This window comes from Coregonus lavaretus (genome assembly GCF_964263955.1).
Source record: "Coregonus lavaretus genome assembly, chromosome: 2".
Classification (NCBI taxonomy): Eukaryota; Metazoa; Chordata; class Actinopteri; order Salmoniformes; family Salmonidae; genus Coregonus; species Coregonus lavaretus.
The window spans coordinates 28,056,779-28,083,372 of NC_139989.1; the positions used below are offsets into that span (position 1 = coordinate 28,056,779).

The 26,594-nt window shown below is 42.3% G+C and overlaps 1 protein-coding gene across 1 annotated transcript in view; it reads right to left on the bottom strand.

Moving 5' to 3' along the window:
• Window positions 1–17,850, bottom strand: part of LOC311149158 (phosphatidylinositol transfer protein beta isoform-like) — a 56,072-nt gene extending 38,222 nt beyond the window's left edge. The window contains exons 1-7 of the mRNA XM_084186244.1: window positions 17,808–17,850; window positions 17,069–17,099; window positions 11,295–11,440; window positions 9,220–9,311; window positions 6,269–6,276; window positions 6,103–6,177; window positions 5,705–5,788 (exon numbers count right to left, since the gene is read on the bottom strand). Of these exons, the coding sequence (XP_084042370.1) occupies window positions 5,705–5,788; window positions 6,103–6,177; window positions 6,269–6,276; window positions 9,220–9,311; window positions 11,295–11,440; window positions 17,069–17,099; window positions 17,808–17,827 (456 nt within the window). The 5' untranslated portion in view covers window positions 17,828–17,850. The remainder of the gene's footprint in view (window positions 1–5,704; window positions 5,789–6,102; window positions 6,178–6,268; window positions 6,277–9,219; window positions 9,312–11,294; window positions 11,441–17,068; window positions 17,100–17,807) is intronic.
• Between the last annotated feature and the right edge of the window lie 8,744 nt (window positions 17,851–26,594).

Here is a 26,594-nt window from a genome sequence, read left to right on the forward strand (position 1 = left end):
CATGCTTTGGGGCTGTTTTTCTGCAAAGGGACCAGGACGACTGATCCGTGTAAAGGAAAGAATGAATGGGGCCATGTATCGTGAGATTTTGAGTGAAAACCTCCTTCCATCAGCAAGGGCATTGAAGATGAAACGTGGCTGGGTCTTTCAGCATGACAATGATCCCAAACACACCGCCTGGGCAACGAAGGAGTGGCTTCGTAAGAAGCATTTCAAGGTCCTGGAGTGGCCTAGCCAGTCTCCAGATCTCAACCCCATAGAAAATCTTTGGAGGGAGTTGAAAGTCTGTTGCCCAGCGACAGCCCCAAAACATCACTACTCTAGAGGAGATCTGCATGGAGGAATGGGCCAAAATACCAGCAACAGTGTGTGAAAACCTTGTGAAGCCTTACAGAAAACATTTGACCTGTGTCATTGCCAAGAAAGGGTATATAACAAAGTATTGAGAAACTTTTGTTATTGACCAAATACTTATTTTCCACCATAATTTGCAAATAAATTCATTAAAAATCCTACAATGTCATTTTCTTGAAAAAAAATTCTCATTTTGTCTGTCATAGTTGACGTGTACCTATGATGAAAATTACAGGCCTCTCTCATCTTTTTAAGTGGGAGAGCTTGCACAATTGGTGGCTGACTAAATACTTTTTTTCCCCCACTGTAGTTTGAAGATGTAATCCGGAGACAGGTGTTCTCCATCTCCTGAGCTATCATACTCTAATTCCACTGATTTCAAAACTCGGTCCTCCAGAAAGTGGAGAGCAACACTTATGCAGTTCTACTACGCAATAGATTTTTTTTAAAGCCGCGTTAGACAGGATTACCTACACATACTGACCAGCTCAAATAGACAGAAGCGTGTGTTCTCCGTTTTGCTCTATGGCCCCCACAAGCCCCATGGAACTCGTCTGAAGGTGACCCATACAAATAAATGGAAGTATGGAGGTAGTTTAGTGCAAACAACAATAAGGAGTTAAATATGTGTCGAAACAATATATAATATTTCCTGAGCTTTCTTATATATATCCTAGATATAGGACAGACTCTTCAAAACCTTATGATTATTTTTTTCACTGTATTTTTTGCCATTTATGAATGTGTTATTCAAAGTTTCTATGGACTATAGAGCCAAATTCATTTTTCCCCAAATAATTTGTTCATATTTTTTGACACCTAAAAGCGTCCTAAAATTTAAGACCAAATAGCTAAATGATTCATGGTATGAATAGGGCTGTTACGGTGACAGTATTACCGCCACACTGGCGTTCACGAGTCATGATGGCAGTCAAATTCCACATGACCATTTAGTCATGGAAATTAGGCTTTTCCAAGCTCTGATGCTGCTGATAGTCATTAGTAGCCTACCAAACTTGCTAACTGCCTGGTACTCAGCACTATTGTCCCTCTAATCACTATGAAATCAATAGAACATTTGTTCGAAAATCTAATCAAACACTTAATGAGAGCCCATGAGCTCATGTTGCAAAACATTTTTATAGGCTATGCAATTGCGTGAGAATGCCATCACCTTTCTATAGGCTAGGCCTACTATATTTATTTCTCAACTTTCCTAATATTACGCACATTGCTTCTCTTTACAACAGGAGTATAGCCTACCTGACTGGCATGAAAATGAACCACGGGAAAAGCGTCCTCCATTCGCTATTTAAGTGCATAGATGACAAGTATTTTTTCACCCTGCCCCTGTTGAGACAGGTGCATGATAACGGTCCATTCTAAATCAAAACAAATTTCACATATTATATAGTATATGTAAAGACAAGATTAAATCAAGAACAGTCTGATGGGTGACAATATTACCCTATCACTTGTGAATGATATATTATCACTTGTGAATGATTCCCAGCTTGTGTACAGTAAGGGAAGAAAAAGTGCATGCCTATTTTTTGCAACTTTATCAAATCATAGTCACACACCTCATGTAGCCTAGCCCATAGGCCAGGGTTCTTCAATTCCGGTCCTGGAGGGCCGAAACACCTCTGTTTTTCATCCTCTCCTTCTAATCAGGGGCTAATTCAGACCTGGGACATGAGGTGAGTGCAATTAACTACCAGGTAGAAATAAAAAACAGAAGTGTTTCGGCCCTCCAGGACCGGAATTGAAGAACCCTGCCATAGGCCTAAAGAGTGCATTCGGAAAGTATTCACTCTTTCCCTTTTTCCACATTTTGTTACGTTAAAGCCTTATTGTAAAATTGATTTAATTAAAAATGTTTCTCATCAATCTACACACAATACCCCAAAATAAACAAGCGAAAACAGGTGTTTGCAAATGTATTAAAAATAAAAAACAGAAATACGTTAGTATTCAGACCCTTTGCTATGAGACTCGAAATTGAGCTCAGGTGCATCCGGTTTCCATTGATCATCCTTGAGATCTTTCTACAACTTGATTGGAGTCCACCTGTGGTAAATTCAATTACTTGGACATGATTTGGAAAGGCACACAGCTGTCTATATAAGGTCCCACAGTTGACAGTGCATGTCAGAGCAAAAACCAAGCCATGAGGTCGAAGGAATTGTCCGTAGAGCTCCAAAACATGATTGTGTCGAGGCACAGATCTGGGGAAGGGTACCAAAAAAGTTCTGCAGCATTAAAGGTTCCCAAGAACACAGTGGCCTCCATCATTCTTAAATGGAAGAAGTTTGGAACCACCAAGACTCTTCCTAGAGCTGGCCGCCCGGCTAAACTGAGCAATCGGGGGAGACGGGCCTTGGTCAGGGAGGTGACCAAGAACCCGATGGTCACTGACAGAGCTCTAGAGTTCCTCTGTGGAGATGGGAGAACCTTCCAGAAGGACAACCATCTCTGCAGCACTCCAGGCCTTTATGGTAGAGTGGCCAGATGGAAGCCACTCCTCAGTAAAAAGGCATGACAGACCGCTTGGAGTTTGCCAAAAGGTACCTTAAGGACTCTCCGACCATGAGAAAGAAGATTCCCTGGTCTGGTGAAACCAAGATTTAACTCTTTGGCCTGAATGCCAAGTGTCACGTCTGGAGGAAATCTGGTACCATCCCTACGGTGAACCATGGTGGTGGCAACATCATGCTGTGGCAATGTTTTTCAGCGACTGGGAGACTAGTCAGGATCGAGGGAAAAATGAACGGAGCAAAGTACAGAGAGATCCTTGATGAAAACCTGCTCCAGAGTGCTCAGGACCTCAGACTGGGGCGAAGGTTCACCTTCCAACAGGACAACGACCCTAAGCACAGCCAAGACAACGCAGGAGTGGCTTTGGGACAAGTCTCTGAATGTCCTTGAGTGGCTCAGCCAGAGCCAGGAATTGAACCTGATCGAACATCTCTGGAGAGACCTGAAAATAGCTGTGCAGTGACGCTCCCCATCCAACCTGACAGATCTTGAGAGGATCTTTATTTTAATTTTTTTATTTTACCTTTATTTAAATAGGCAAGTCAGTTAAGAACAAATTCTTATTTACAATGACGGCCTACACCGGCCAAACCCGGACGACGCTGGGCCAATTGTGCGCCACCCTATGGGACTCCCAATCACGGCTGGTTGTGATACAGCCTGGAATCCAGGGGGTCTGTAGTGACGCCTCAAGCACTGAGATGCAGTGCCTTAGACCGCTGCGCCACTCGGGATCTGCAGAGAAGAATGGAAAAAACTCCCCAAATACAGGTGTGCCAATCTTGTAGCGTCATACCCAAGACTCAAGGCTGTAATCGCTGCCAAAGGTGCTTCAACAAAGTACTGAGTAAAGGCTGTAACGTAACAAAACATGGAAAAGGTCAAGGGGTCTGAATACCTTCCGAAGGCACTGTATGTTTTGATAAGGTTTGCGTCACAACTAAAGTGGCCAAATAACTTCTTAAAATTTAGCACATTAATCCGCTTTACAACGGGTGTACAGCCTAAGTTGCATACATACGCAGCACGTGAGTTTCAAGTTTGGGGAAGATACTTTTCACCATAAAAATGCACCTTCATAATAAAAGCATTACATGCAAAATCGCATTTGCAGTCACTTTTGAGAATGGTGTTTTTACACTAATTGACCGCTTTTTGGAACATTCGCGCTTATAGCCTATTGCCGTGCACGCATTGCTGCGCTTATAATTTGAAGAAATAGCCTAATAGTTTTTCAACAGTTTAAGCAAAACGTTCTGATCTGTTGCGTCAGCCTCATTGCTTAAAAACATCCTTTCCATTTTATTCAGCTATGTTCAATTGTATAGACTTTTCTGAAATAGACTACATTTTCTTCATATCATGTTTCTTTAGACCTGTCTAATATAATGGATTTATTGTGATGGTGTAGGCTACATTACATGGATTTATTAGACTTTTTAAAACGTAGATGTTCCAAAAGGTCTGCATCAGTGGCTTGTAGGCTATGCGTGGAAGCCAGTAGATGCTAAATGTGTTTATGTTAACTAAGTCAATTACCGTGAGTTATTTGCTTGACAATCACTGTCTGACAGAATTTCATGACCGCCATAGCCCTAGGTATGAACATCTTAAAACAATTCAATATGCCGTATGGTTTCCTATGCGTTCTTGAGTTCAGCTTTCCTACGTTCGCAACCCGGAACGGCTTTGTTTACAAACATTCTGATTTGGTCTATTGTATCATATAATAGAACTCACAGCTTTCCAATAATATTTTTTTTTTTGACCTGTATGGTCTGTTTACATATATTTTAGAGGCTATTTATACAGAACATTTGTTTAAAACCTGTATTTATGATTATATGACAATATTTTAGGTTGACTATAATTCTATTACACCATTTCTGATACATCACATGCCTTCCTTTTATTTTCCTCCACAATTAAAATCAGGAAATGCATCACCTATGCCTCTACTGCCATTCATTCCAATTAGACTGGTTTGGATTTCTCCCTGACCACAATGGCTGCCATGGTGTAACTATCTTGACTTTCAACAGCAAGGTCTGAAACAAAGCTCCAGGACAGGAATTTCAGAGGAGCAGACGGCCCTCTAGGTTAGTCGTGATAACACTGAAAAACAGCAACGGTTACAGCCAAGTTGGCCACTATGCACTCGAATGGTAAGAAAAAATTGCCCTTGACACATGAATATTGCACCTTTTCAGGTCTGCTGGAGTTCAATTTAGACATTTTTCAGTTTAATTTTGCTGCCCAAACTCACACTGTTTCCATTTCCATCAACTAGGCATGTAAAACAACAGTTTACTGTTAAGTTCGGAATCACCTCTTGAATGTTGGGTGATTTTCTTCATCTCACTTTAGCCTGAATGAAATTACATACATTTTTAAATGATACCTAATCTTTTAAGTTTGTCTCATCTTTACTGTTGATTGATTTACAGGTACAAGAACAAGGGCTTTGAATGTGGATGGGTTGACAGGTTTTCATAACAAGATCGACTTATATTAAATATAAATATTTTATAAATTTGACAGCAGATCCCAGGTTGAAGATCCCTGCAGCTATACATTGTTAATTTACAAAATCATGACAACAAAAACAAACAGAACAATAGGTTTGACGTTTTTGGGGTAAGATGAGGTAAGACTGTGGTCCTAGCCTCACTATGTCATTTTTCAACAATTAAGGAATGATTCAATTTGTTTTAAGTCACAAATCAGCAACAGGACATTTTATGGATTTAAAAATACATTTTCAATATAAATATTTCATTTTCTCAAGAGGGGGTCTCTAATAGGTACTTACCACATCATCAACTTGTGATCGGTCAGCAATGTCAATTGGCACAACCTCAGTCTCCTCCCATTCCTCTGGGGAAAGACCATGGGGCTTCAAAGAGAAAGTGAGGGGGATTTATACTGTTAATACGATTCCACTGGTGTAATACAGATTAGAACGAAAGTGACAGAAATACATTACATATACCTTGATAAATGCCACAGCTATAGATGGCCAATGCCAGAGAGTTTGTCTTATTATCTCTGCATAAATTCATGTAGAATATCTTGGTGAAGGCATTGTATATAGAGAAAATTCTGAATGGCAGAATTATCTTTAGTTTTGGTATTGCCCAATCCCAATACTGTGTTAAGTCTGCATTAAGGTAATAATTACTTGAAAAAAATATGTTGAGAAATTCTCACATTTTCTGTGGTCCCCATGTCTGGTTTGTGCCAGGTCTCAATCTTAATGAAAAAGTCATCCTTCATGTATTCATTCTGCGAAAAGAAAAGTAAGTAAAAATGTCTGCATAATGTGTACATGCACACTGTAAACAGAAATAAGGTATTATAAATGAATAACACTTACGGTCACAACTGCATGATCCCAGATTTAGAGCAAGATGAACAAGGTAGATACGGGGGAAAAAAGAGAGAAAATAAATAGGAAGGTACGTGATAATAGAACATTAAGGAAGTTACTCATAAAACTTTACCACTACAGTATAATTAGCCACACTTAAACGTCCAAGCTATAAATCAATTACAAGTTATTTTTTAAAGCTAGATACACCAAAGTTGGTGCACATATTCTGACTATATTGCTGTACTTCTAACAAATTAAGTTAGATTGGATGGTGCCCATCTCTCCCATTTATTTGGGATTGAGGTATATAACGGGATCTACATAACAGATGTCCTGAAACATGTCCAAGACATAATACAACTTTGTCAGACAATGTCTGACAAGATGTGAAAATGCAGGACAAGATAATTGTAAATAAACATTAACATGTAGCTTACTTGAAGTATCATCATGTTGTTAAAAACATCTACCCCTTCATTATGTGCCTCACCATCTTGTGGATTTGACACATTTTGGGGTGCTTTTCTGACTCAATAATGTATTTCCTATAATATTTAGAATGTTTGGTTTTCCACAGAGTAAAAAACTGTGATGCACTTTCCAAATTCCGCAGTTTTCTGCAAGTCCCCAATCCCTTAACATTTTGTCCTAAAATGCAGTGGCGGAACCCAGTTTCTCTGGAGCCCCCGCAAGGTCGGAGTTCTCCCCTCCCCCATAAATATAAAAAATTGAATGTGTCAACTAGACAGCCACTCACAAAGTATAGGCTACCGATCTCCGGGCATGGTGCTGAAATTGCAACATGTCTATGCGGCTGCCTATCGAATCGATGATAGGGTTTTTGTGGTGCCAGGGCATGTAGCCTATAGTTTTGCTTTAGCAAGTGGACAAATGTTTATTGCTAGACCCTATTTGGTCGTCACTTTCTCATGTTTATTTAGCCTAACATTTCACAAAGCTATACAGTGTCGCAAGGCTGCCATTTAGACTGCTGGCAATAATGTCATTAATTGATCAATAATTAAAGTTGGAAATTCAAACATTGCAGATTGTAAACTACATTTGCGATACAACAGCATACTAACCAATATATATTGTTTTTAATATACAACTGTCCTTTCTAGCCTACCTGAACCTGCATGACATGAGCCGTACTAGCGCTCTCTCCCAGCTTGGATAAAAAGTTGCGCATGAAACCAGTATTTTAAGGCCAAATAATACAGTCAGTCCACCCTCAAAACACTAGCTTACTATGGATTGTTTAATTATGTAGCCAACCATCTATAGCTACAAGGGTTTCCGTAAGCCGGTACATTTTCAAAGGCGATAAATAAAATTGGCACCAGCCAATTCTCCCCCAAAATTAAAGAAATTCAATTGCGAAATAATGCATTTTAGCCTATTCATTGATTGAAAAACAAGTGCATTTGGAAAGTATTCAGAACCCTTCACTATGTTACGTTACAGCCTTATTCTAATGCACTTTTTAAAAACCCAGGAGCTTGTTGTGTTTCGAATTCCTTTCTGTGAGCGGCAAGGCAGACATTAGGCTACCAGCCACGCACGCATTGAGTGTGTATGGAGCTGGGAACTGTCCCTTATTTATGTGGTGCCAAAACTTTCTATTTTGTCCACGTGGAGAGCTAATGGTCCCTCTCCCCACGTGAGAATACGACACGCTGCCAAGTTAACTTTCCCTGGATAGACTAGCTCATGTGAAAATTCCTAACATAGGCCTAATCAGAGAAATAAAAAGAAAGGTTATGATAAGGGAATATAGGCTACAACACCATTGTGGAAACAGGTGCTGCGCGAGTGAAATCCCCAGTTTGGAAGCACAACAACGCGGTAGATGGACACCGCCTGCACAAAGTGCAAGCAGGTAGGTTTGCTTTCGATAATTAAGTTAAATTATTACATTAATTCAGGCTTTCGTTCAATAGACCATATGCAGACCATATAACGTGTAAACCAGTTCAGTTGTTAAAAGTTTGAGTAGCCTACTAAATAAATGTAGCCTATTTTCGCAGACTATATTTGAGTCAGGGAATAGTTTATTCAAGTTTTAATTAAGCCTAAACTATTTGATTATCTAAACAATATTGAATGTAAGGGTAGGCATTTTGTTTTGTTATGTCGGTTATAGGCTTTCATTAGGTAAGGCGGCTAATTAGAAGGCAATTTTTCTCAAAGCAATTTGAGTGATGCATCACACTGTGAAAAGATATCGTTCTTAAATTCATGGCATGGTTTCCTTTTATCCAAATGTTGAATAGACAGGCAGAGAAGTTAATTAATGCAAGAAAGAAGAATAGTAATAGCCTAATAATTATTATTATAATAATGCCTATTACTCTGGAGTCATAAAAACAATTAAACAAATTTATGTTATATGGTGGGTAACAGATCAGCTCTCGGAACAATTCTATGGGTCAGGTTGCGAAGAAACATCTGTCCTGATGTCTGGTATCGGGCGGAGCTCGGAATTGATATGGCCGGCAGGCATGGAACAGGTGCGGCTCCAAAACACTGACCAGTGCAGGACTCCAACACATGTTCCATGCTGAAGCTCCTCCACCATAAGGAATATTAGAACATATCTGCCTGCACTTAGCCTCTGCCCAGGCTTTCAAAAACATTATGTTTAGTCATGATTCGTCCAGTTGTAGCATACGATTTCACGCTATAGCCCAACTTTTTTACAGCAGTTTTTAATAGTTTTTCACAAATTCTTTGGGTTACGATACCATCCTATGTCACAATGTTTTATGGGTACATAATCACGACAGGACAAAGGTTGACATTGCCCAACCCTACAGATGACTGCAATTTTTCAAGAAAAAATGGTGACCACAGAATCACGGAAAACTAGATGCTATAAATATTATTCAAGCGATAACTTGAGCTGGAAACTCAATCAAACCCCTCACAGACACACAGTCCTGAACACTCACTGGTGCGACAATAGGGGTAGGCATTCCAAGCTTTCTCGTGGAAGACCAGGGCTCCCTCTGGAGCAAACATCTGGATGAAACTGGGTACCTTGCTGTAAGGGAGAGAGGATGGAATGGATTCATTCATACAACATAAAGTTATGAGTTATTGTTTCAACATAACATTTCCTCCCAGTAGGGTTCTTATACTTTCAACACAGGTGGAAGGAATCAACAATCAGGAAATCAAAAAAAAAAGAATGGTAGCTAATAGTAAAAGTAAAGTTCTACATACTCAACTACCCTCTGATCTGACTGAAGCCATTTTCCAGTGACGATTGTTTGTTCTGTATTGGGATAAACATTTACTTGAACTGCGAAGCATGTATTGGGGACCAGCGTTTATCACCGTTTGAGGTGTGGAAAGTCCAGCTCACACTTTTATGATGTGGTTTTCTAGGTCTACAAGTTGACAAAAACAGCTACTCATAATAGGTTGTGTCCAATACACTGCAAATGTTACAAAAGGGGGGAACTGATCAGTTCTCTCTGATTACAGATTTGCATTTTGACATTCAGAGATCAATCATTCAGTGTGAGGTAGAGGTGCTGTAAAATTCCATCGGCAGACAGGCAAAATGTGTGAATGTGTAATTACACTTTTTTAACCCGGCGCTTGGTAGAGACCACCGTTTTTTAAATAAAATGTAAACAAATGCCCGGCACTTGACGTGGTTGGATAGAATTGTTAAGCCAATTGATATAAAGGTAACTGCCAAAATAAAGGAAACACTTGAGTAAATGAGGGATACAAAAGTATATTGAAAGCAGGTGCTTCCACACAGTGTGGTTCCTGAGTCAATTAAGCAATTAACATCCCATCATGATTAGGGTCACGTATAAAAATGCCCAGTTGCCCATTATTTTGGCAACCATGGCTAGAAGAGATCTCCGTGACTTTGAAAGAGGGGTCTCAAAGGAGCATAGGGGGTTTAAAGGCTGTGTGTGTGTCTCAGTCACCAGATCCTAACCCAATTGAACACTTAGCCTGCGACAGTTTTCCACCACCAACAAAACACAAAATGATGGAATTTCTCCTGGAGGAATGGTGTTGCATCCCTCCAATCGAGTTCCAGACACTTGTAGAATCTATGCCAAGGGGCATTGAATCTGCTTTGGTGGCTGGTGGTGGCAAAATGCCCTATAAAGACTCTATGTTGGCGTTTCCCTTATTTGGGCAGTTACCTGTATATAATGTGCATGATGCAGTGGAAATTGTGATCTATATATTTTAAATGGAATTGGCAAAGTACATTTAGAGTCATGTGGTGCTTTGTTGTGTTGGCCTACCACGATAGCGAAGAAAAGCTGAATAAATTACAGTGAATTCACGTAGTGGTGAAGGTGCCCCATGATCGCAGAGCTTGGTCATTTCCAATAAATAGTGTCGGTGGGGCTCTGTCTAAGAGTTTGTTTGAGGTGGTTACCACTTTAAAATGATATATCCCTTAACTATACTCTCATCATGTGCACTTTCCACTTCCAATATGTGAAATGTTGGCTAGAGATGGGAGTGGGCAAGTTTAACCATTTATTCGAAAACGTTCACATGTACGCTTTACAACCATTCAACAAGTGTATTGAAACCTAATTCATCTTGAAATGTTACATTTCCAATTCCAAGACGTATCTAATAACCCTATTCACTAGTCTATAACGTCAACTACTTCTAAACAAATGTATTTTGTAAATGACGCTGCTAGCTTAGATTATCCAAAATGATCGTTGTACAATGCCAAAACTGAACTGTTTCACTCCATTTTTGTTGCTCTGATTGTAAAAATGCATAGGTTAGCCTAATGTTTTCTTGCTTACCTAATAGGAAAATGTTAATACAGATTGCTACACTTCCAAAAAAAAGTGTTAAATCCCTACCTGTTGAGTAGTATTTACCTCCCTAGCAGAACGCATCTCGCAGCATTATTTACACTTTGATGTAGGCTAATAGTGAAGTAGGCTCATAGCATGTAAAATAAAAAAAGGACGACAAATGTGTAGGCCAGATCCACCAGATGTATTTTTCCAGATGTACTCACCTGTGTATGTGGTAGATCTTGTGCGTGTACTGGCCTTTCTCTCCATCCTTTTCATATGGTTCATTTCGAAGCACTTCAATACCCTCTCCTCCTCCAGTGTTATTCTTGCTAGCCTCAGCAACAGAGAACAGCTGGCCGACCTGGTACTATAAATGAGTGAAGATATAACATATGTACAGTGGGGAAAAAAAGTATTTAGTCAGCCACCAATTGTGCAAGTTCTCCCACTTAAAAAGATGAGAGAGGCCTGTCATTTTCATCATAGGTACACGTCAACTATGACAGACAAATTGAGAATTTTTTTCCCAGAAAATCACATTGTAGGATTTTTAATGAATTTATTTGCAAATTATGGTGGAAAATAAGTATTTGGTCACCTACAAACAAGCAAGATTTCTGTCTCTCACAGACCTGTAACTTCTTCTTTAAGAGGCTCCTCTGTCCTCCACTCGTTACCTGTATTAATGGCACCTGTTTGAACTTGTTATCAGTATAAAAGACACCTGTCCACAACCTCAAACAGTCACACTCCAAACTCCACTATGGCCAAGACCAAAGAGCTGTCAAAGGACACCAGAAACAAAATTGTAGACCTGCACCAGGCTGGGAAGACTGAATCTGCAATAGGTAAGCAGCTTGGTTTGAAGAAATCAACTGTGGGAGCAATTATTAGGAAATGGAAGACATACAAGACCACTGATAATCTCCCTTGATCTGGGGCTCCACGCAAGATCTCACCCCGTGGGGTCAAAATGATCACAAGAACGGTGAGCAAAAATCCCAGAACCACACGGGGGGACCTAGTGAATGATCTGCAGAGAGCTGGGACCAAAGTTACAAAGCCTACCATCAGTAACACACTACGCCGCCAGGGACTCAAATCCTGCAGTGCAAGACGTGTCCCCCTGCTTAAGCCAGTACATGTCCAGGCCCGTCTGAAGTTTGCTAGAGTGCATTTGGATGATCCAGAAGAGGATTGGGAGAATGTCATATGGTCAGATGAAACCAAAATATAACTTTTTGGTAAAAACTCAACTCGTCGTGTTTGGAGGACAAAGAATGCTGAGTTGCATCCAAAGAACACCATACCTACTGTGAAGCATGGGGGTGGAAACATCATGCTTTGGGGCTGTTTTTCTGCAAAGGGACCAGGACAACTGATTTGTGTAAAGGAAAGAATGAATGGGGCCATGTATCGTGAGATTTTGAGTGAAAACCTCCTTCCATCAGCAAGGGCATTGAAGATGAAACGTGGCTGGGTCTTTCAGCATGACAATGATCCCAAACACACCACCCGGGCAACGAAGGAGTGGCTTCGTAAGAAGCATTTCAAGGTCCTGGAGTGGCCTAGCCAGTCTCCAGATCTCAACCCCATAGAAAATCTTTGGAGGGAGTTGAAAGTCCGTGTTGCCCAGCGACAGCCCTAAAACATCACTGCTCTAGAGGAGATCTGCATGGAGGAATGGGCCAAAATACCAGCAACAGTGTGTGAAAACCTTGTGAAGACTTACAGAAAACGTTTGACCTGTGTCATTGCCAACAAAGGGTATATAACAAAGTATTGAGAAACTTCTATTATTGACCAAATACTTATTTTCCACCATAATTTGCAAATAAATTCATTAAAAATCCTACAATGTGATTTTCTGGATTTTTTTACCTCATTTTGTCTGTCATAGTTGACGTGTACCTATGATGAAAATTACAGGCCTCTCTCATCTTTTTAAGTGGGAGAACTTGCACAATTGGTGACTGACTAAATACTTTTTTTCCCCACTGTATGTATGTGTAGCTAATGTAGCCAGCCTCCCACCAGCTTAATCAGTTCACAGCATAAGAAATAAAAGACCCGGCATGGAAGTTGGTATTCGATGTGGTAGATGTTGCCTTTACAATTCCATTATAAAAAGCAATGGAAGATGCTGAAATACACTGAACAAAAATATAAAATGCAACAATTTCAAAGATTTTACTGAGTTACAGTTCATATAAGGAGATCAGTTAACTGAAATAAATTAATTAGGCCCTAATCTATGGATTTCACATGACTGGGAATCCAGATATGCATCTGTTGATATCCACCATTTGCCTCATGCAGCGCACATGACACATCTCCTTCGCTTAGGGCTCTATTTTTGGCTGCCAAATGCACATTAGTTAGCAATTTCGTCATGTAAAAAAACTGGCACACAAGCATTTTTCAGCCCTAAATGCACCACTGGCATTTACCTGTCTAACATCAACTCACTTGCGCTGTCATGCGAGGGGTGGCAATATTTGAGGTGTGTCCTTAAACACAAGCAAGTGACAATTTCATGCAGCGCTAATGGGAAGTTTTAAGACTCACAGAAAGCCGGTCTTAGCAGTAATGCAGTTGATGATGGCATGGATTTTGAGAGCAGAAGCTCAGCCTATCCAGCCATGACGCACAGTGAGTGCCCATTGAAGAGAGATCAGAATCAAATCAAATGTATTGGTCACATACACATATTTAGCAGATGTTATTGCGGGTGTAGCGAAATGCTTGTGTTCCTAGCTCCAACAGTGCAGTAGTATCTAACAATTCACAACAATACACAAGAATAAAAGAATGGAATTAAGAAATATATAAATATTAGGACGAGCAATGTCGGAGTGGCATTGACTAAATACAATAGAATACATTATATACACATATGAGATGAGTAAAGAAGTATGTAAACATTATTAAAGTGACTAGTGTTCCATTATTAAAGTGGATTTTATGCTTGTGAATGTCGTATTTAGAAACAAACTATTGGTTTCCCCCCCCATTTCGTTTAATTTGATTAAGAACCAAGCATAGCCTAACCTCCCCTTAATCAAGGCTGGTTTAGCAGCATCATATAGATGTCTTTTTATCCTGGCCATTAGCCAACTAGCCTATGAATAAATTAGTTTTACTGAGCGTGCTTTAAAATATGAGTTTTTTGCCCTCATGCTTTTTCATTATTGAAAATTCACATACATGCATACTTCATTTCGCTTGTTTGAGTAGGCTATCCCATCCCCATTTTCAAAGAGGGCCCCTCGTCCGATTACCAAAGACATGCGCGCTCCTCCGAACTATTCAAACCTCCTATAAGGCCATATCAACAGCTGATTTTTTGAGAATCTGCCTCGCCCATAGGCAATGATACAATTGAAAGGAGCCTAGTTTGTATATAGACGTGAGAATGTAATGCATAAAGACATTTAGGCCAACGTGTGCACACATGCCATGGAATAAGATAAGTGATTTATGATATCATGCTTCTGATATTGTTGTTGCGTTTAAAAAGCAGATTGTTTTTTTATCAAATTAAACAAAAACCAATCAAACGTATTACGAATATTCACCATTCATGGGTTTCTGTTGATAAAGTAGGCTGCTACATGGCTTGAATGCGATGCAATTTCGTCTGCTATTTGTGGAAAAGTGCAAATATGATCTGTAAGATGATTCCATTATGTTTATAAAACATTACATTTGCGAGTAGTACAACGGTGAGTGGACATTTCCCCTTTCTCTTTATATTGGATCTTTATCCTGCTACTGTGAAAAGTTTGGATGTGCATAAAATCCTCCATAGTCTAAGATGCCTTGTCTGAATTATACCCCCACAGGGAGCAATTACGGTGCCTGTAAATTTATTTAGACATATCCTATTTAAAACACGTTGTCGTTTAGTTTATTCGAATTTGATTCGAATTACACAGTATTTTTAGGCCTTATCAATAGCCTAGTGAATTTAATCTTGCTTATTGACTACATTTGGCATGTCCATGTCCAGACTGCAATTCACAGTAGGCCTAGCCCCTATATCAGTGCAAATGCTATAGCCTTAACAATGTATGTCCATATTAAAGCAATGCAATTAGAACAATGTGGACTGCAAACATGTTCAACATATTTTGCAAATATGGGGCAGGCTATTTAACAAACTAGGCTACAACAAACTAACATTCGAATTGGAGTTGATGACAACGCAATACATAAAAGACCGTAAACATACAACTTGAAACAACCACATATTTAGCAATGAAGCACGTTCTGATTGGCGAGTGAGGGGCAAGCCTCAACACACCCAAAACTGGTTTAGTCATCAAAACCCAGCCATTTCGCGCCACTGCCAGCAACTGTGCCTATAACTGTGGTGGTGAAAATAGCAAAAATATTTCTGACACACCCCCCCAAACCTATAGCTCTACCGCCAGCGCTTAGATTTACCATTGCATTAGGTTTGTTAAAATAAAGCCCATAGAGTTTCAGGCTGTTTGTGGCCTGTGGAATGTTGTCCCACTCCTCTTCAATGGCTGTGCGAAGTTACTGGATATTGGCGGGAACTGGAACACGCTGTCGTACACGTCGATCCAGAGCATCCCAAACATGCTCAAAGGGTGACATGTCTGGTGAGTATGCAGGCCATTGAAGAACTGGAACATTTTCAGCTTCCAGGAATTGTGTATAGATCCTTGCGACATTGGGCCGTGCATTATCATGCTGAAACATTAGGTGATGGCGGTGGATGAATGGCATGACAATGGGCCTCAGGATCTCCTCACGGTATCTGTGCATTCAAATTGCCATCAATAAAATGCAATTGTGTAACCATAACCCCACCACCACGGGGCACTCTGTTCACAACGTTGACATTAGTAAACCACTCGTCCACACAATGCCATCTGCCCGGTACAGTTGAAACCAGGATTCATCCATGAAGAGCACACTTCTCCAGCGTACCAGTGGCCATCGAATGTGAGCATTTGCCCACTGAAGTCTGTTACAAACCCAAACTGCAGTCAGGTCAAGACCCTGGCTAGGACGACGAGCATGCAAATGAGCTTGCAAACTGAGACAGTTTCTGACAGTTTGTGCATACATTCTTTGGTTGTGCAAACCCACAGTTTCATCAGCTATCCGGGTGGCTGGTCTCAGACAATCCCGCAGGTGAAGAAGCCGGATGTGGAGGTCCTGTGTAGCTCAGTTGGTAGAGCATGGCGTTTGCAACGCCAGGGTTGTGGGTTCGATTCCCACAAGGGGCCAATATGAAAATGTATGCACTCACTTAACTGTAACTCGCTCTGGATAAGAGTGTCTGCTAAATGACTAAAATGTAAAATGACCTGGGCTGGCGTGGTTACACGTGGTCTGTGGTTGTAAGGCCGGTTGGATGCACTGCCAAATTCTCTAAAATGACATAGGAGGCGGCTTATGGTAGAGCATGCCAAATGCATGCTCCATCAAAACTTGAGACATCTGTGGCATTGTGTTGTATGACAAAACTGCATATTTTAGTGGCTTTTTATTGTCCCCAGCACAAGGTGCACCTGTGTAATGATCACACTGTTTAATCAGCTTCTTGATGTGGTCCTCTGTAGCTCAGCTGGTAGAGCACGGCGCTTGTAACGCCAAGGTAGTGGGTTCGATCCCCGGGACCACCCATACACAAAAAAAAAAAATGTATGCACGCATGACTGTAAGTCGCTTTGGATAAAAGCGTCTGCTAAATGGCATATTATTATTATATTATATTATATTGATATGCCACACCTGTCAGGTGGGTGGATTATCTTGGCAAAGTGGAAATGCTCACTAACAGGGATGTAAACAAATGTGTGCACAAAATGTGCGAGAGAAAAAACTTTTTGTGCCTATGGAAACATTTTGGGATATTTTATTTCAGCTCATGAAACATGGGCCCAACACTTCACAAGTTGCGTTTATATTTTTGTTCAGTGTATGGCTAAACGAAATATTGAAACCATGCTCTTACCTCTTCAACGGAACAGGGCAACAGCACTTGGCTACCAAAAGATGGAGGATAAAGAAAAAGGGGACATACATGTCAATACAATTGGCTAAGCAGTTATTGTGGTAACATTAGCAGAGTTTACTCAACTCCACGATATGTTGAGTAAACTCGGCTATGGACCGCAGTATGGTAACATCAGCTCGTGCTATGGTAGATTAAACACCCCACACGTTAGCATGCCGCTAGCTACGAACAAGCCAGCTAACTCAACCAAGGAGAGGTTCGAAATTGGCAATCGGCAGAGCCGCTATCGTTAGCTAGCTAGAGACAGTGGCTAGCTAACGTTTGCTATATCTCTACACTAAGTAACGTTAGCTAGCTATCACATACCATTCAACATTTCTGAAACCTGTCATCGGCTCAAGGAGTGCTATATTGTAGTGATATAACTAGCTATTTATGTCCCAAAATTGCGAGTTACATTAGTTAGTCTAATAGACAGCCAGTATTATCGAACACAAAAATTGACATTGCTTAGCTATAGCTGAAGCTGGGTGGCTAACGTTAGCTACTAACGGTAGTAGCTAGCCAGCCGCTAACGTTACCTCTAACCAAATCACTGCTTCACATTCCTCCTTGCATTAGCAATGTAATGTATTCTATGCATTAAATAACACATATTTGTATATATTGTGGTAATGATTAAGAGTCGGGATGGAAGCAATGCTATAAATAGAATTCGCGTGCATAATATACTCACTATTCCTTTATGAGTACCATCCCGAACCTGGACTGGACTGAACTGCTTCTTCTTCTTCTTCACATTTGTATTGGCGAGGCGCATACACTATCCCCTACTGTACTGGAGCGTTAGACCGGTCACGGCCACTCTCCTTCTCCTCCTCCTCCTCCTCTTTCTTCTTCTTTTTCTTTTTCTTTTTCTTCTTCTGCATCTGCTTCTTCTTGTGCTTCTTCTTCTGTGATATAATGGCGGTCCGCAAACTAACGTTAAAGGTGCATGCCGCCACCTACTGTGCTGAAGTGTGTGGTCAATCACGGTTTACAACATCTCTAAATCCTCCTACCTAACTCAGTACTTCTGAGAAAATTAAAAAGAGCCCTACTAACTTCTAATAGACCCTCCCCCATCCCCAAAATCCCTTCCAAACCCCCACAACACAGTCCAACCTCAATGGCTCCGACACTGGATGTGGCAGGGCTTGCAAACTATTACAGACTACAAATGGAAGCACAGCCGCGAGCTGCCCAGTGACACGAGCCTACCAAATGAGCTAAATTACTTCTATGCTTGCTTCGAGGCAAGTAACACTGAAACATGCATGAGAGCATCAGCTGTTCCAGATGACTGTGTGATCACGCTCTCCATAGCCGATGTGAGTAAGACCTTTAAACAGGTCAACATTCATAAGGCCGCAGGGCCAGACGGATTACCATGACGTGTACTCCGAGTATGCGCTGACCAACTGGCAAGTGTCTTCACTGACATTTTCAACCTCTCCCTGTCTGAGTCTGTAATACCAACATGTTTCAAGCAGACCACCATAGTCCCTGTGCCCAAGAACACTAAGGTAACCTGCCTAAATGACTACCGACCCGTAGCACTCACGTCTGTAGCCATGAAGTGCTTTGAAAGGCTGGTCATGGCTCACATCAACACCATTATCCCAGAAACCCTAGACCCACACATATCGCCCCAACAGATCCACAGATGATGCAATCTCTATTGCGCTCCACGCTGCCCTTTCCCACCTGGACAAAAGGAACACCTATGTGAGAATGCTATTCATTGACTACAGCTCAGCGTTCAACACCATAGTACCCTCAAAGCTCATCACTAAGCTAAGGACCCTGGGACTAAACACCTCCCTCTGCAACTGGATCCTGGACTTCCTGACGGGCCGCCCCCAGGTGGTAAGGGTAGGTAACAACACATCCGCCACGCTGATCCTCAACACGGGGGCCCCTCAGGGGTGCGTGCTCAGTCCTCTCCTGTACTCCCTGTTCACTCATGACTGCATGGCCAGGCACGACTCCAACACCATCATTAAGTTTTAAGTTGACACAACAGTGGTAGGCCTGATCAACGACAACGACGAGACAGCCTATAGGGAGGAGGTCAGAGACCTGGCCGTGTGGTGCCATGACAACAACCTCTCCCTCAATGTGATCAAGACAAAGGAGATGATTTTGGACTACAGGAAAAAGAAGAGGACCAAGCATGCCCCCATTCTCATCGACGGGGCTGTAGTGGAGCAGGTTGAGAGCTTCAAGTTCCTTGGTGTCCACATCACCAACAAACTAACATGGTCCAAGCACACCAAGACAGTTGTGAAGAGGGCACGACAAAACCTATTCCCCCTAAGGAGACTGAAAAGATTTGGCATGGGTCCTCAGATCCTCAAAAGGTTCTACAGCTGCACCATCGAGAGCATCCTGACTGGTTGCATCACTGCCTGGTATGGCAACTGCTCGGCCTCTGACCGCAAGGCACTACAGAGGGTAGTGCGTACGGCCCAGTACATCACTGGGGCCAAGCTTCCTGCCATCCAGGACCTCAATACCAGGCGGTGTCAGAAGAAGGCCCTAAAAATGGTCAAAGACTTCAGCCACCCTAGTGTTACGTTCCCCAGTTTCTGTGTTGTAGGTTGTGTATTTTCATGTATGTATTTCAGGAAATGGGTTCCTGAAATTCCCCAACAAGCAGCTGATTGGTCAATGAACATTGATGATTGGAGAGCTGACCCTGCGCCCTCGTCAGGACGCAGCTGTCTCCAATTACCAACTCCTTCTGAAGCTATATAAGCCCCAGTTCTGTTGCTCAGAAGGGGAAAGGGGAACCAGAATTGCTGAGAGTTACAGCATGTTGGTTGTATGCTAAGAGTTTGGTATGTACTGTGTTGTTGTTGCTCTGATAACCAATTGTAATGTTTTGTGTTAGTTTGTGGCTCAGAGTTTCTTTAATGTCCTGAGTTAGTTTTTTTCTCAGGTTTTTGTTGTTGAACCAGTTTGTGCTATTTTTGTTTCATTTGTTCCCAAGGGGGGAAGGGGAAGGCACCTAGGGAGTGCTTAGGCAAGAGGCCCGCGGGCATACATTACCCGTAGAAGTTGACTGTCTATGCACACTAGGAAAGACCTGGGCAGACCATCCCTTCTATTTTGGTTAGTGCACCAGGTGGTGCTAGTTCAGTAAGTAGTGGGTAGGCAGGTAAGGTAGGAGAGGGGGCTTTGATATTTACTTTCTTTGCTTTGGTTCCGTCCAGCCCCTTTTCCCCAAAATTACTGTGCGAAGGAATACAATTCCCTGTTAACGGTATTCTCTGCCTTTTGTCATCCTTACTCACACCTACAGTCCCATACCTCTTTCACACCACGTTGAGTTGTAGCAGGGTGTTGCGTTCCCTCTTCCGAGAGGCGTGCGTAACACCTAGTCATAAACTGTTCTCTCTGTTACCGCATGGCAAGCGGTACCGGAGCGCCAAGTCTAGGTCCAAGAGGCTTCTAAACAGCTTCTACCCCCAAGCCATAAGACTCCTGAACATCTAATCAAATGGCTACCCAGACTATTTGCATTGCCCCCCCACCCCTCTTTTACGCTGCTGCTACTTTCTGTTTATTATCTACGCATAGTCACTTTAATAACTCTACCTACATGTACATATTACCCCAATTGCCTCGACTAACCGGTGCCCCCGCACATTGACTCGGTACCCCCTATATGTAGCCTTGTTATTTTTACTGCTGCTCTTGAATTATTTCGGTATTCTTTCTTAAAACTGCATTGTTGGTTAAGGGCTTCTAAGTAAGCATTTCACTGTAAAGTCTACACCTGTTGTATTCAGTGCATGTGACAAATACAATTTGATTTGATTTGACCATACACTTCAATCTTTCCATACAACAATATAACAACACATACTTCACCGTTTCATCGACCATACCCTCCAGACACAAACCATTCACATGTTTGCCAACCAGATGTAATGACGAGTTCAATGTGCAATGTCCTAAGCGCAATCAAGCAAACACCACCTCTTCCTTCCTTATCTGACCTTTGAATCTTGGTCCACTGACCTTTCTTTGGAGGGCATATAAATGCCGGCTCTTGTGCTCAGAGTCCCATCCCTTCTGCCACACATCTATGAAAATGGCTCTGATCTTACAATTGGCCTCACCTCTACCCAGTTGAACATTAATATCAATTATATATTGTTTCAAAGCTCTTTTGGCTAACTGGTCTACAATTTCATTCCCTTCCACACCCGAATGTGCTGGGACCCAGCAGAATCTCACTACTACACCCATTCTCTCAATTCTCCATAATAACATTAATACCTCCAATAGTAGGTCACTCCTATTAGATTTACCAGATGATAAACTATTCAATACAGACAGAGAATCTGAGCATACTATAATTCATTATTTTTACCCCCTTTTTCATGATATCCAATTGCAATCTTGTCTCAATTGCAACTCCCCAAAGGACTCGGGTGAGGCAAAGGTCAAGTCATGCATCCTCCAAAACATGACCCGGCAAACCGCGCTGCACTAATGTCTCGGAGGAAACATCATTCAACTGACGACCAAAGTCACCCTGCAGGCAACCAGCCCACCACAAGGAGGCACAAGAGCGCGATGAGCCAAGTAAAGCCCCCAAACCCTCCCCTAACCTGGACGATGCTGGGCCAATTGTGCGCCGCCCAATGGGACTCCGGTCATGACACAGCCTGGGATCTATCCCGGGTCTGTAGTTACGCCTCAAGCACTGCTATGCAGTGACTTAGACCTCTGCGCCACTCGGGAGGCCCAGCATACTATCATTCTAACAGGTTATACGTCCTCCACCCACTGGAGGGAACAGCCTCCCTACTCATAATTTTTTCTTATCTAGCCCTGTGTTTCCGCATACTGTTCTGGTCCCAGTTTCCCAAAAGCATCTCAAGGCTAAATCTATCTTTAGTACCTTAAATAGAGCCCCACTGTGGAGGTGTCATTATACCTATAAAACCTACCATCAAACAAGGAAATGGTTCCAATCATTTTTCCACCATTCATTTTTCCCATAGGGAATTTTATGTAGAAACACTTTAAAAAAGGGCTGTGTTTCGGGGTAGGCTTACCCTGGTGTGACGTTTTGATAACCATGTAAATCTCTCTCGGATTAAGGTGACTTTTATCATTATATTAGTCTGTATTTACTCTCAGATTGAAAAAATACTAATTAGCATCAAAGTAGCCATCATACGCTTCCCAAGTGGCGCAGGGTTCTAAGACACTGCACCGCAGTGTTCAAGGTGTCACTACAGACCCTGGTTCGAACCCAGGCAGTATCACAGCTGGCTGTGACTGGGAGACCCATGAGGCAGCGCACAATTGGCCCAGTGTCGTACGGGTTAAGGGAGAGTTTGGCTGGCCGGGATTTCCTTGTCCCATTGTGCTCTAGGGACTCCTTGTGGTGGGCCGGGTGCCTGCAAATTGACTTTGGTCGCCAGCTGGATGGTTTTTCTTCCGACACATTGGTGCTGCTGGCTTCCGGGTGAAGTGAGCAGTGTGGCTTGGCATGGTCGTGTTTCAGAGGACGCATGGCTCTTGACCTTCACCTCTCCCAAGTCCGTAGTGGAGTAGCATCGATGTGACTAGACTGTAACTACCAATTGGATATCGAGAAAAAGGGGTAAAAGTAAACAAACTAAAAATTATCTCCACTACTTGGCCCTATCTTATTCTACACCAGGCCGGCAGCTTGGGACAACGGGACACTATCGTTCAACACACCTTATAACTCTTCTGCAGTAAAATCTCATACACCCAACTACTTCTCCGCAGCTGCCACCACAACATCTATTTTCTGTGATATACAGTACGTTCCATTTCTGCAATACAGTTGATAACTATGGCTATGGACGCTAACAAACCAACCTTACTGCAGCACATGTTATTCCTATCCAGTGGCGGCTCCTGAAAAAATTCTCAGGAGGGGCGATTTTTCTGATGATTTAGGTGACCTACACACATTTTAAAAAAGATATGTCCAGCAACAACATGAAGACAGGGGCAGCATATAAGTCAATACCAGAAGCATTTATTGACTGATCTGGGGAGATGGATTCCAGTTTCTGTGACAGATTATAAATAATCTCTGATGCCTTTGTTATATTAGCTTTTGGTTGAATGTACTGTCGTAGTAAATATATAATGTTATAGCTTGGTCTGACTAAAATCTTGTGCATGACCCATTTTGTGTTGGGCCTTTGGATTCAATACAATGAACAAGAGTCCTATCTTGTCAGCCTTGTCAGCAGGTGGCTAAGGATAACACCCACGCCATAGGTCTCTCAGTTCTTCCAACTCACGAGTTCTTGCCCTGAGGACACACACACACACACACACACACACACACACACACACACACACACACACACACACATCATCACTGATAAACACACACACACACACACACACACATCATCACTGATAACAAACACACACACACACACACACACACACTGATAACAAACACACACACACACACACACAAATCCTCTTCTCTTAGGCTGAACATCTGAAGACAGAGAACCCGACTCAGAGCCAATGCAACAGTGACACTAGCCTGGAGGTGACCTCGCCCAACTCATCAGGACCAATCAGAAGATCAGAACTACTAGATTCAACCTACTTCATTTTATTGTATAAAATGTCAGCACACAATGTTTAGGGGCTCTTCTGATAAACTCCCTACGAGTTTGACGAACGGGTCCGTGCACGCGATTCCAGATATCTTTACCTCTGAATAAACTGCCTTATATTATACAATTATCCACCTTGTCCAAAAGTCTCTACTTGGTCTCCGTTCTCCAGTAAACTTGTTTTATCAACAATAGTAAGGTTCAATGACACAGAAAGCAGTTCAATGTCGGGGTACAGAGTCGCTCTCTTACCAGGATCGCGGTCCGCTCTGACCAGGGTGAAGCCGGCCGGCTCCACCTCTCTGTCCGGGACTCTGTCATCCAGCCAAGTCTCCCAGCTGTATTGGGATTCCGCTGCCAGCAGCGTTTTCATTATTTAGTCCGTTCGTAGCGGGTATGTACACGATCAACAAGATCAGTCCAAAACCGAAGATCAGTCCAAAGCAGAATGTTTGCAGAATGTTTGTAAACTAAGTCTACAAATTAAAAACATAAAATAACGCCACACTGCAGGTCGCAACATAGACGCTGCTAGCCGCCATTGTCTTAGTTACGTTCAACGTTACGTCACGTATGACGAAAGCGCGTAAGTGCATGCCCACAGACACCCATAGAGAATGTATTGAAAGCTTTGAAATGTGAAAAAAATAGATTTTACATGACAGGCTATGAGAGACTTCTGGGCGATTTTCAACCTGACTGAAATCGCCCAAAAAACGGGCGGGGCCATTTGAAGCACGACTTTAGCCTGATTTGACATTTAGTGGCTGGCAGATCAGACGTGAACACTGATAACTGCTGTTGCCGTGATATAATTGATTAGAAAAAAAATCCCTTCCTTTTCCCGTTTGGCAGTGCGTCGCCCATATCGCCCTATTGAACAAGCCGTCCCTGTTCCTATCACTCTCTACTTGCCTCGGCCTACTCACAGGAAGCCTCTTAGGATCCCTCGCACTTGACCCATCTTCCTCTACTACTCTCTTCACTGCCTCAGCATACGACACTTTCTGTACTGCTCTGATCCTGGCAACCTCAACCTGCCTTTCTCTCACCGGACACTTCTGATCTCCAGCAACATGGGTACCCTTACAGTTAACTTTTTCCACCGATACTACACATTCTGTTGTATCATGCCCTCCTGCACACTTCTCACATTTAGGAGTCTCCCTCCTACACACTGCTGCAACATGACAATAAGCTTGGTACCTAAAACACCGTAAAGGGTTTGGGACAAAAGCTCTCACCGGATAACTGACATCCTAACTTGACTTTGTTGAGTAAAGACTGAGCATCAAAACTCAGACAGACAGTGTCTTCTCTGTTTCACCACGCTCTCCACCAGGTCTGCGTCACACCAGACGGCGGGCGTCATAGACACTGGGAATCTTCAATTCAAATCTTGATCCTCCTCAACAAAATTATGATAGGGAAATGCAGGCTTCAGACAATCTAAAATATATGTAATGATCTAAACCTTAGCCAGCTGGTGACTTAGCCTACACGACCCAACCCTAAACATCCTTCAATGTCAACTCTGATCTTATTTTAAAGAATACACCATAGAAATACAGTGGGGAAAAAAAGTATTTAGTCAGCCACCAATTGTGCAAGCTCTCCCACTTAAAAAGATGAGAGAGGCCTGTAATTTTCATCATAGGTACACGTCAACTATGACAGACAAAATGAGGAAAAAAAATCCAGAAAATCACATTGTAGGATTTTTATGAATTTATTTGCAAATTATGGTGGAAAATAAGTATTTGGTCAATAACAAAAGTTTCTCAATACTTTGTTATATACCCTTTGTTGGCAATGACACAGGTCAAACGTTTTCTGTAAGTCTTCACAAGGTTTTCACACACTGTTGCTGGTATTTTGGCCCATTCCTCCATGCAGATCTCCTCTAGAGCAGTGATGTTTTGGGGCTGTCGCTGGGCAACACGGACTTTCAACTCCCTCCAAAGATTTTCTATGGGGTTGAGATCTGGAGACTGGCTAGGCACCTCCAGGACCTTGAAATGCTTCTTACAAAGCCACTCCTTCGTTGCCCGGGCGGTGTGTTTGGGATCATTGTCATGCTGAAAGACCCAGCCACATTTCCTCTTCAATGCCCTTGCTGATGGAAGGAGGTTTTCACTCAAAATCTCACGATACATGGCCCCATTCATTCTTTCCTTTACACGGATCAGTCGTCCTGGTCCCTTTGCAGAAAAACAGCCCCAAAGTATGATGTTTCCACCCCCATGCTTCACAGTAGGTATGGTGTTCTTTGGATGCAACTCTGCATTCTTTGTCCTCCAAACACGACGAGTTGAGTTTTTACCAAAAAGTTCTATTTTGGTTTCATCTGACCATATGACATTCTCCCAATCCTCTTCTGGATAATCCAAATGCACTCTAGCAAACTTCAGACGGGCCTGGACATGTACTGGCTTAAGCAGGGGGACACGTCTGGCACTGCAGGATTTGAGTCCCTGGCGGCGTAGTGTGTTACTGATGGTAGGCTTTTTTACTTTGGTCCCAGCTCTCTGCAGGTCATTCACTAGGTCCCCCTGTGTGGTTCTGGGATTTTTGCTCACCGTTCTTGTGATCATTTTGACCCCACGGGGTGAGATCTTGCGTGGAGCCCCAGATCGAGGGAGATTATCAGTGGTCTTGTATGTCTTCCATTTCCTAAAAATTGCTCCCACAGTTGATTTCTTCAAACCAAGCTGCTTACCTATTGCAGATTCAGTCTTCCCAGCCTGGTGCAGGTCTACAATTTTGTTTCTGGTGTCCTTTGACAGCTCTTTGGTCTTGGCCATAGTGGAGTTTGGAGTGTGACTGTTTGAGGTTGTGGACAG